The sequence below is a fragment of the Mustela lutreola genome, chromosome 14, assembly GCF_030435805.1.
Source record: "Mustela lutreola isolate mMusLut2 chromosome 14, mMusLut2.pri, whole genome shotgun sequence".
Lineage (NCBI taxonomy): Eukaryota > Metazoa > Chordata > Mammalia > Carnivora > Mustelidae > Mustela > Mustela lutreola.
The window spans coordinates 35,531,272-35,543,670 of NC_081303.1; the positions used below are offsets into that span (position 1 = coordinate 35,531,272).

The 12,399-nt window shown below is 35.5% G+C and overlaps 1 protein-coding gene across 2 annotated transcripts in view; it reads left to right on the forward strand.

The window, feature by feature from the left end:
• Positions 1–12,399, forward strand: part of RC3H1 (ring finger and CCCH-type domains 1) — an 88,362-nt gene that overhangs the window by 59,261 nt on the left and 16,702 nt on the right. For both annotated transcript variants that reach the window (XM_059146982.1, XM_059146983.1), the window contains exons 8-13: positions 1,414–1,532; positions 3,067–3,179; positions 6,182–6,463; positions 6,791–7,005; positions 9,493–9,857; positions 10,676–10,846. In XM_059146982.1, the coding sequence (XP_059002965.1) occupies positions 1,414–1,532; positions 3,067–3,179; positions 6,182–6,463; positions 6,791–7,005; positions 9,493–9,857; positions 10,676–10,846 (1,265 nt within the window). The remainder of the gene's footprint in view (positions 1–1,413; positions 1,533–3,066; positions 3,180–6,181; positions 6,464–6,790; positions 7,006–9,492; positions 9,858–10,675; positions 10,847–12,399) is intronic.

The window sequence follows — 12,399 nt, forward strand, 5'->3', positions numbered from 1 at the left end:
TCTAAAAATAAATGAAATCTTAAAGAATTCTCCTATGCTTTCCATTGTTCAGTAAAAGTGAAAATCTTTCCTGTGACCTCACATGATCTGGGGTTCTTACCTCTTTCTAAGCTTATTTTCTATTCTTTTCCACCTAACTCACTCTTTTTCAGTTTCACCCCTGTGGAACATGCCAGGCATACTCCCATATCACCGTCTTTCCACTTACTCTTTTTCCCTAGAACATTTTTGTCCTAATGTATCCATAAGGCACACTCATCCCATTTTTTCAGGTCTTTAATCAAATGTAACCTTCTCAAGGAGACCTTCTCAGGCCACCCAGTCTAAAATTTTATACATACCTGTCCCACCCCCTTTCCGTGTTCTATTTATTCAAGTCATCATTATCTAAATTGTTTTATTTTGATTATCTTATTTACTGTCTGTCTCCTCTGCTTGGATATAATGGGTTTTTGTTTTGATCACTGTTGCTTCCCTAGCAACTAGAACAATACCTGGGACTTAGTAGATGTTCCCAACAATACTTTGTTGTATGACGGTTCTCTTCACCTTTTCTAGATATTCTTTTTTTTTTTCAAGTGAAACTCCCATGTGTTCTTCAAAGCCTTATTCACAGCCATCACCTAGAAGTCTTTCAGAGTGTCTCCAGTGGGAAGTCCTCTCTGTATTTGTGTTCTCAATTTTTATATTTTCTCCTAGAGAACATTTTGTATTTGTGGTTAACTTTTCCTTTATAAAAATCACAGCACTGTCACTAGACAAATATTAAATGAAGATGGTATAGCAGAGTTGCTTTATATAATGACTCTTCTATTCAGTTTCTTTAAACATTCTGTTTACCAGTACGTCATCTATGCAGAATTTCAAAATGGACATTAAAAATTGGCTAGTCCACAGTTAACTTTTGTTTGGTCCACACAGTGTTGGGCTGCACAATATTCTAAATTTTTTAGGTAAAAAACTTAAAACTGGGCAATTTCACATGAAAATCTCAAATTTTAGTTCCCTAGGGAACAGCAGTATATCGGGAGTGCCATCCTTGCATCGTCACATAACAGCAATCAGCTGAAGTTGAATCGTAACCATTACCTTAGATGGGGGCCACACTCTCCAGTTCAGCACAGTCCCTGCCTCTTATCTCTCTGTTGTCATTCCCAACCCTAAGTGTCTAATGGTGGTCGCCATTTATTGTCTGGCCTACTTAATTTATGTTACGTTCCCTGTCCCTGTAGTTACTTTAGTTTAAAGTCCATTCCTTAAAATGATTTTTAGGAGAATATGTTATTACCTGAAAAGCTGTATGAAGCCTAACTTAATTTCACTGAAGGGCTGACACTAACCCTTTCATTAGTTTAATATTGGACAAAATACTGAATAACATCATTTTAAAATGCTTTTTAATTTGTTGTGTAGATGCTCCTCCTCCTACTTGGGAGCAGCTAGAAAATGGGCTGGTTGCTGTGCGGACTGTGGTACATGGGCTAGTAGACTATATCCAGAACCATAGCAAAAAGGGAGCAGATCAACAGCAGGTAAGGGGGACGTTGGAAACTTAGAAGTAAGCCACTGTGGGTGTTACGACAGATACAAACAAAACCAACAAGATGACATGAGTATTTTGAGACTCTGACTATAGAAACTATAAATTAGTTTAATATGGCTTATAGCTAATTTAATGGATTAGTGTGGTAATTTTATCTGGCAACAATGGAATTAAATAATCCTGTTAGTTGTACTGGAGTCATTTTTCACTTTGGATGTGTAGTAGCATTTGATTCTGTGCTAAAGGTTCTATGTTAAATAAAATGATCCTCATTGGTTACTGTTACATTATAGTTTGATAATATATATCACTTTTTAATGCTGTATCTGTCCAGTACTGTTCATATATTTGTAAATGCTTCTTCTGTAGTAGTAGTTTAACATTTTCATTCATATAAGGTCTGTTGTGCAAGTGGGCCAGATTTTTCTTCAAATACTTTGAAGTATACGCAGTAAAATGTAACAGCTAGTGTTATGGCTACAGTTTTTTCATTTTATTCTGCTCTTGGGGATTTATGTTAGGTTTGCTAGATCTTTTATTTTGCTATAGTAAGCTTGTGAAATTAAAGCTTTGTTATTAATTTATCTGGTTCAGGTAAATATTAACAATAGGTTATTCAGTATTTCTTTTTTCTTTGAGAGGCATGAAACATTAAGTTCCATTCACTATCCTGCTGAGTAGCGGGGCACCTGGCTGACTTGGTAGAGCATGCGACTCTTGATCTCAGGGTTGTGAGTTCGAGCCCCCATATTGGGTGTAGAGATTACTTTAAAATAAAATCTTCTTTTAAAAAACTATCCTGCTGAGTAGAATAATATGGATACATTTTTCCTAAATAATCTAAGCATAGATCAGACTTTATTTTATGATAAGAAATACAATATTAAAAACTTTTTCATGTTTTATTAGACATCATGAAGAACGTAACAATAAGATTAATCTTTTAAGTTCTATCGATAGGTGATAAAATGAATAAAATTTCCTTTAGCCTAGTATTGTGTTTGATACTTTTGTTAACTCCCAAGTCCGTCCTCCTTTCTTATACTAGAAAATAATAATTTCATTTGTACTTGTAGAGATACTGTAAGTCCTTGATAAGTTCTTCTGCATATCAAGAATTGGTTACAGAGTATAGTGGTTATAGAGCCCACTGTAGACTTGTGTTGTGTCATAGGAAAACCTAATTGTAAATATAGCTAATACTACACATTGTCCAAAACAAATATTAGAACACATATTAAACATTGGAAAGCCCTAAACTCCAGTGGTTTGTTTTTCCATTATAAACCTGGAAAGAAAATGATAAAGCTGTCATAGATTTAATCTAGGAGTTACATGATGCTACATTTTGGAGAATTAATGCCAACATATCAAAAAATCAGGACCCCGTTCTTTATAATTAATTTATTTTTGGACTCTGAGACTGTAGACAGAATGGCTTTCTAACACTTTTGCTCTGGGCAGTCTAGATAATTGTGTGAGTTAGTTTGAATCTGTGTCTAATGTTTTAACTTTGGTCTCAGCCTCCACAGCATAGCAAATATAAAACATACATGTGTCGAGATATGAAGCAGAGAGGAGGATGCCCTCGTGGGGCCAGCTGTACATTTGCACACTCACAGGAGGAACTGGAGAAGTAAGTGTGAAAGTTGTGAAACTCAACCTTCTAATAACTTGTTAGGAAATAAGGTAGAGTTACTAAGTAGAATAATTTGCCACTGTTAGGAAACAGAAAAGGAGCAGCTACATTCTCTTTAATGAATGGGAAAAGTTCAGAAAGTAATACAGATATTTTAAAAAAGAAAACCAAGGCAGTTTCTTCAGCTTTAATTATATTGTGCCCACAGATAGAAAACTAAATATAGAAGTGAGTCATTTGCACTACCAAAAAAAAATTAAACTCTAAAAATTTTCATTAATTTTAACTGATTTTAACTAGTTGAATAATGTATTTCCAATTGAAAAATTTGCCCTTTGTTCTATTCACCAAATTATTTTATTACCAGGTGTAACTTCACAGACTGTTTTAAATTTCAAAGATCAGATAATTCCAATGATGGTACATTTTCCAGCACATAGTAGAAAGAAAAGAAAAGAAAACCTTTTAATTTTTTTATAAAGCCAGTGTAACATTGCCACTAAACTTGATAAAGATAGGACAATTGAAGAAAATACCAATCCGTCTTCACATGTTAATATTTTTAAAATCCCAAGTATTAGAATTCAATAATACATTAAAGTAGACACCATGAAATGCAAAGACAACACAGTATAGTTACTTTAGGGTTAGAATCAAATGTTCATAATAGATCAAAATTATTTAATAGAAGAAAGCTGTTATAGACACTTCCTCAGCATAATTGTATCTTAAAAGCTAGTATGATTACATGATGCTCAACTTGTAAACTATTAGATTCAGTCTCATTCAAGTTGAAAGTAAGACAAAATTTAGTAGTGGTAAGACTACTACTTCAGTGAAATCTCAGAATATTAACATGAGGATTGTTAGGACCTAACAAAATCACTCACTGAGAAAAGTAAATATGTACAAATAGCCAGAAAATTTCTGAAAAAATAAGTTTCAACAGATTAGACTAACAACTATTAAGGTGTATCATGAGCTGCAGTGCACAAAGACTGTGGTGTTAGCATAGGAACAGATAGAACCATGAAATACGATGGAAAATCTAGAAAGAATACCAGACACAATAGGAACTGAGCGTTTGTGCTGAAGGTGGCATTTCATCAGTAACAAAGAAGATGACATGGAAACAACTCCTATCCATTTGAAAAATAATTAGAACTCAATTCTTACCTTTATATCAAAATGAATTATAAAGGCTTTAGAGATTTAAATCTTTAAGAAGGCAACTGTACTTAGAGATCTTTTCTGTTGTTACTTAATCTTATAATAGGAAAGAATTTTTGGAAGACAACCCAGCATCCATGAAAGAGAAGATTGATGAATATGATTACATAAAAATAATCTAAGATGTGGCCCAAACACCACAATTAAAAATAAAAGATTGGTGGGGAAATGAGGACTGACATCCCCAATATAAAATGAGTTACTACACATTTGTAAGGAGAAGAACCAGTAAATACAGGGATCATGAACGATAGGCAGTTCATAGAAGAATACTAAAAAAAAAAGTGTAAAACAATGTCACCTTCACTGATTGTTTGAATACAAATGAAAACAAAATTTTCAGGGGCACCCATATGGCTCAGGCGATGAAGCAGTAGGATTCTTGGTTTCCGCTCAGTTCATGATTTCAGAGTCCTGAGATGGAAGGGCAAGGGTGTCAGGCTCCCCCGCTCTGCCAGAGTCTGCTAATCCCTCCCCCACACCCTCCATGCATGTGTATGCATGTATGTTGTGTGCTTCCTAAGTAAAGTCTTTTTTAAAATGACATTTTGAACTAGCAAATTAATAGAGACTGTGATACTACCTAGTGTTCGATGAAATAATAGAAAAGGCCATTTCTTTTATTACCATTAGAAGTTACAATAGTTTTAGAGCATTATAACAATTTCTAATGTACATACATTAGACTTATAATTCTCTTCTGGTTAGTCACACAAGGATGCAAGGACATTACATAAGTATCCATTACTGCATTGTTTTAATAGCAAAAAATTAGAAACAACCTAAAATGTACCAACATACAGGAATATCCAAGTTACAAAGTAGAAGGAGAAGTTACTCATATATGACCCTATTTCTGTTCATAATAGTCTTACATACATATTAATCTGAAGGCAGGGTATAGAGGGAAAAGTCTGTATGATTATGTACCAAACTGTTTACAGTGGTTACACCTAAGGAGTATTGTCTCCTCTCCACCCCTCTGAAATTTGTCAGATATGGGAAACATTCGGGAAAAAAACATTATTCTTAAGGGGGTTTGTTTTTGAGATACTTTTTCAGTGTCCTAACAGGTGTAAATAGATTTTCTTTCACTGTTGAGGAACAAGGGTACTGAATTCGGATGGCTTAATAGTTTTACTGTGGTTAGATTTAGAATCTACATGCTTTTTATACCCCAGTGTCTGTTTAAATTTGGGCATTATTCTGTATTGTTTATATTCATCCACTTTTAAAATAATTTCAATTTTGTGTAGGTGCACATTAACATGAGAATCTTGGAATCATATCAGATACAAAGTACTATTCTTAATTTAAAAATTTTAATGGAATAAATGGTAAATTTTTCTCTGCACACTGGCTTTTTGTTTTATTGTTAATTTATAATACAGGTTAACTGTATCCTAAGGCATATGAGGGAAAGCTAAAGTAAGATATTTCAGAAACTGTCCTCTAAAGATTTTTCTACCCCCTCCAATGTTTCAGAAATAGAAATTATAGTAAAAGTAAGTTATAATGCAGATATTACTTAATATGATCTATGATATTATAAATACTCATTATAAGGAATTTTATACTTCGTGTGTTGCCTGAGATTTTGTAGTATCTACACACACAAAGTTGATAGCTATGGCTGATGTTTCAAGAGAATTTCTAGAAAGTAATGTTCTTAGTATCTTTTCCTTTGATCTGTTTCTCAAATACATTTTAGTTCTTGGTTTTGTTTTTATAATTTTGGGTTTTGGTGTGTGACTTTGCTTTCTGTGTAGGTTTCGTAAAATGAATAAACGCCTAGTTCCCAGAAGACCCCTGAGTGCCTCTTTGGGTCAACTTAATGAGGTGGGCCTGCCTTCAGCAGCTGTCCTTCCAGATGAAGGCGCAGTGGATCTGCCTAGCAGAAAAACCCCTGCTCTGCCAAATGGAATTGTATCAGCAGGGAGTACAGTAACACAGCTGATTCCACGAGGGACAGATGCCACCTATGATTCTAGTCTGAAGCCAGGAAAGATAGATCATCTGAGCAGTAGCGCCCCTGGATCTCCTCCTGACCTGTACGTCATTTTTCCTAGCTGTTATTTAAAGTTTCTTCTTTACAAAGTAGAGGGAAGAAAGAATAACTAGAGTTTAATTAAAAAAACAAACAACCCACTTCATTTTTGGTTTTATTTTGTTCTTTATTTCCTGTTTTAGTGATTTTTTAAGAAACAATTAGCATAAATGAACTAAGATCAAAGTTTATGAAATTTGTAGAAGAACGGACTATTGGGGGGGAAAGTTTCCCAAATTAAGGCTTTTAAAAAAAAAACATTTTACAATTTGTATATATTAGAAGTATTTTTGAGACCTTTAACTTGACTTGTAGAATCTTACTCCTTTAGGCTAGAATCTGTCCCTAAGAGTATTTCTGCTTTACCTGTGAATCCACATCCTGTACCTCCAAGGGGGCCAACAGATTTGCCTCCAATGCCTGTCACCAAACCACTTCAGATGGTACCACGAGGTTCTCAGTTATACCCAGCACAGCAGGCAGATGTTTATTACCAGGATCCTCGAGGAGCTGCTCCACCATTTGAACCAGCACCGTATCAGCAGGGTAATGATCTTTTATGTTGCTCTCTTTCCTTAGGAGTTATGAGAATAATTCTAAGAAAGAGTGATCATATTTGCAGCAGGCTCAAGATAAATAAATGCGTTTATGTGATCCTTTGGAACAAGCAGAGATTTTATGACCAACTAAATAGTATAAAATAAGTGAATTAACAGAGGTATATCAAGCAAACTGCCTATCACGGGAAGCTAGTTGTATATTAAATATGTACATATAGTTATGTATAGTTACACAAGTCACCCAAGTAAACAATAGAAACTTAAGGCAGTATATATTTTCCTTACCAAAATTTTCTTCAAGCGTGCGAAAGAATTTTAATATTATAGTGAGTATAAATTAAACACACAGAGTATGTTTTTCTTGGTTTCATTTATCACCTAATTTTTTTGGGGGGGTCATGTTTTATATACTAAAAAAAAGTAGCACACATACTGTAGAGAGTTAATAGTGTAGAATCAATATTAGTAAAGAAATAGTATAAGTAAACATACCTTATATATGCTTGTATTTGTGCTAAAAATTAAGCATTCAGTTGTGGTTAATGTTAATGTGATAGAGATTAATGCAAGACTCAAGGGAGATCACTGAGAACTTGCAGAATCAAAAAGACTTTATGAAAGAATGCCCTAAAAGTATAGGAATAAAAAGATAAATTTATGAATGGATTGCAAAGATGACAGTCTAGAGTTGAGGAGGAGGAAGGGGACTTGGTAAACCAGGTGTGATTATTGAGGCCTGTATTAGTGTGGTGGGAAAGAAGAAGAAGGGATTTGAGAAAATAGTCAAATTTGGGAAATTAGCCAGCTTTAATGACAATACTAGTTATGGATAGTGAAGGAGTGGAGATGACGGAGGCTTCACATATACAACTCCTGTGCAAAATAGGAACACTGATTTTTAAAGTGTTGGGTCTCTGTCAGAGAGAGAGTGGTGCTATTATTTTTTTAAACTGAAGTAGATTAAAAGTGTCCTCCATTTCCTTTTCCCAAGGTTGTCTCAATTTTGAATTAGTAATGTCTTCTCTGCTTCCTAAAGAATAGCTTTAAATTGGTATGGCATTATTACTGCATGAAAAAATATGATGAAAGTTTTTTGTGCCAAAGTTCCTTTGGGCCATCCATCATAGGAAATACTCATCTACTTTTGTTAAGATGACCTTAAATACACTGTATCAGTCAAGGTCCATAGTCAGAGATCAGAAATCATGGTTGCTGTATTGAGCAGAAAGAGGTTGATTGCAGGGAGTTGAGGTGCCTATAGAATCCGTGGAAGTACTGCAAAAGCAGGCTGAAGGTAGGCCTGGAGGAGTGAGTCCCAGAAGCAGATACTGAAAAAGCCTGTTAATAGTGAGGAAGCAGGGCACCTGGGTGGCTCAGTTGGTTAAGCAACTGCCTTCGGCTCAGGTCAGATTCTGGAGTCCTGGGATCAAGTCCCGCATCGGGCTCCCAGCTCCACGTGGAGTCTGCTTCTTCCTCTGACCTTCTCCCTTCTCACGCTTTCTTTCATTCTCTCTCTCTCAGATGGATAAATAATAAAATCTTTAAAAAAAAAAAAAAGTGTGGAAACAGGGCACCTGGGTGGCTCATTTGTTAAGCGTCTGCCTTCAGCTCAGGTCATGACCCCAGGGTTCTGGGATGGAGCCTGCTTCTCTCTCCCTCTGCCTCTCCTCCAGTCTGTGCATGCACAGTCTCTCTCTTGCATGCATGCACACTCTCTCTCAAATAAATCTCTAATTTAAAAAAAAAAAAAAAAAAGGCACCTGGGTGGCTCAGTGGGTTAAGCCGCTGCCTTCGGCTCAGGTCATGATCTCAGGGTCCTGGGATCGAGGCCCTCATCGGGCTTTCTGCTCAGCAGGGAGCCTGCTTCCCCCCCCCTCTCTCTGCCTGCCTCTCTGTCTACTTGTGATCTCTCTCTGTCAAATAAATAAATAAAATCTTTTTTAAAAGGGGGGGGGGCAATAGGAAAAGGAAGCATGGGTCCTATCTGTGTGCCAGGATCATATCACTTGAAGCCAAAGTCTAAAAATTGGGAAGCCACTGCTACAACTCTTGTCTCCAGAGCTCTGCAGCAGCAGAATTGATCTGTGTGTGCCACATTCCTTTCCACTTAACTCCATTTCACATTCAGATTTCATGTGAGTGATTTGTGGAACCTGAATTTCAGGGAAATGTAATCTTTAACTTTCCAATATTTGCGTTGCATTAAGGCATAGCAGAAAAGATGGTCAAACAACTGAGAGAGCCAATCTGCTATTATAAATTATCAATAGATTAGTTTTTTCAATGACTTTTAAGGATTAAGGTTAATTTTTGTTTATTTTTTCATAAAACTAACCTGACTATGGCAGAGGGGAAAACATATAAAGAAATGAGTGGATTATTAATTCTTTAGTGTTGATGTATATTAAAAGGAAAAATATAGAAAAATAGATTGGCTTATTGTTGCTTTTGGTTCCTTTTTTGTATTGTACAGGTATGTACTATACTACACCACAGTGTGTGTCTCGCTTTGTCAGACCTCCACCATCTGCTCCTGAACCTGGTCCTCCCTACTTGGATCATTATCCGCCCTATCTCCAAGATCGTGTAGTCAACTCTCAGTATGGCACCCAGCCACAGCAGTACCCACCTATGTACCCACCACACTATGACGGCCGCCGAATGTACCCTGCTCAGTCTTACACAAGAGAGGAGATTTTCCGAGAAAGTCCTATACCCATTGAGGTTCCACCTGCTGCAGTACCGTCCTATGTACCAGAATCCAGAGAAAGATACCAACAGATGGAGGGTTACTATCCAGTGGCTCCTCATCCAACTCAGATCAGACCTTCGTACAGAGTATGCTGGTTTTTTTTTTTTCTTACTATGTAGATTTAATTTGATTATAGGTTGTAGTGATTTATCTTTTTGCCATGTTAGTAACCCTTTGTACGATCAATCCATTTTTACGAGAAAGCTTCCCCCTTCCTTTTTTTCCCATCTTTTCACAGTTTGGGCAGAGTTGTTTTTTTGTTTTGGGTTTTCTTTTTTTAACTTAATATTAAAGGGAAAAAAAAATCCTACCCCACTCCCTCTAACCCTACTTAGTTTCAGAACTTTAGTTTTATTAACATTTCTAGATCCACATTTGACCTTTGAGCAATGCAGGCATTAAAGTGCGCAGTGCCCCCCATGCAGTTGAAAAACACGTGTAACTTTTGACTCTCCAAAAACTTAATTACTAATAGCTTACTGTTGACCAGAAGCCTAACATAAACTGTCAGTTAACACATATTTTGTATGTTGTATGTATTATATGCTGTATTCTTAAAATATGGTAAGCTAGAGAAAAGAAAATGTTATTAAAGTCATTAGAGAAAATATATTTACAGAACTGTTTTTATTGAAAAAAAATCCATGTGTAAGTGGCCCTGTGCAGCTCAAGCATCAAATGTATTTGAAATTATGGTCTCTGGCCAAGGAAAAGAAATTTAAATTTGCTCTTTGGGAAAACCTCAAGAGTTTTGAAGGGCTTTGTTTTATTTTGCTTTGTTTTACTAAGCCTTAGTATGTTTAGATACTGATATGAACACATAAAACCTATTCAAAATATGTGCTAAATGAGCTAATGTGTTTTGAAATTCTTTTTCAGTTTTTACTAATCTTTGCATTTCCAGGACTCTCCTTATAGCCGGCTTCCTCCTCCTCCTCCTCAGCCCCATCCTAGTCTAGATGAGCTACATCGAAGACGAAAGGAAATAATGGCCCAGCTAGAGGAAAGGAAGGTCATCTCTCCACCTCCTTTTGCACCTTCGCCAACATTGCCTCCTACCTTTCATCAAGAGGAAGTAAGCACATCATTTTTATTTTATTATTATTATTTTTTAAAGCTTTTGTTTGTTTCTTTGACAGAGATCACAAGTAAGCAGAGGGGCAGACAGACAGAGAGAGAGAAAGAAGCATGCTCCCCGCCGAGCAGAGAGCCTGACCTGGGGCTCGATCCCAGGACCCTGGGACCATGACCCGAGGCCGCAATCCACTGAGCCACCCAGGCACCCCAAGCACATCATTTTTAGTCTCATTTATCATTTTTTCCTTCATCAGTTGTTTGTTGCAGGTCTTATTTAAGTATTAAGTATTAAGTATTAAGTAATCTTGGCTATTTCTAAAATTATGAAGATACTTTTTTTGTGTTTCTTCTAAAAGGTTTATTTTATTTTACATTTAGATCTACTGTCCATCTAGAATTGATTTGTGTTACTGTGTTAGGCGTAGAGATCCATTTTTTTCCCCAAAGGATATCTCATTGATCTAGTACCATTTAATGAAAAGACACTTTTCCCTAGTGTCCAGAAGTCACCATAATCATAATCCAGTAACCTTTGTCATAATCAGGTGACTATAAATGTTTCTGGACTCTTTTGTTTCATTGATTTATTTCTTTGCACCAATACCACATTGTTTTAGTATAGTTTTATAACAGATGGCTAATGAGTACTTCAAATAATACAGCTAAGCCAAATTCAGTTATACTGTAAGCATAAAATGTACACTGGATCTGAAGATTTAGTACACCCCAGGAATATATCATTTCATTAATTTCCTTTTTTCATTAATGAATTTCTTAATTACATATTAAAATGATAATACTTTAGCAGTGCCTTGGGTAGCTCAGTTGCTTAAGCATCCAATTCTTTTTTTTTTTTTATATAAGACTTATTTACTTAGCATCCAATTAGTGATCGCAGCTCAGGTCTTGATCTCAGGGTCATGAATTCAAGCCCCATGTTGGGCTCCACACAGGGCATGAAGCCTACTTAAAAAAAAAAAAGAGAATACTTTGGATGTATTAGATTAAACAGAATGTATTATTAAAATTAATTTTACCTGTTTATTTTTTTTATGTGACTCAGAAATTTAAAAAATTCTATATGTAGGTCTCATTGTATTTCCATTGGGATTGAGCCTGCTTCTTCCTCTTCCTCTGCTCCTCCCCTCCCCCTGGTACTCTCTCAAATAAATAAATAAATGTAAATACATACATTATAAGGATACAAAACATAGAGAAATTTCTCTAAAATCCCATTTTATGTATCATTGTAAGTTTATTATAAGTTTCAACTTTCTAAATATATTTTAACCCTTGTGTGCATAAACTAACCTATTACTTTTTAATAGAATCATTTAGTAATATATCCTGTGGGTTTGTTTATATTTACATTTTTTGTTTATTGTTTTTACTTGACCAATTATCCTGTATATTTTTCTTTGTCAGTATATAAATTTATCTAGTTCTTTTTAACAGCCACATAATATATTAGGGTGGGGCCGGGTAAGCACTCTTGTTAATAGGTCATATCTTTAAAAAGCTAGCTGTTCTACATGAAGTTATCATGTGAAG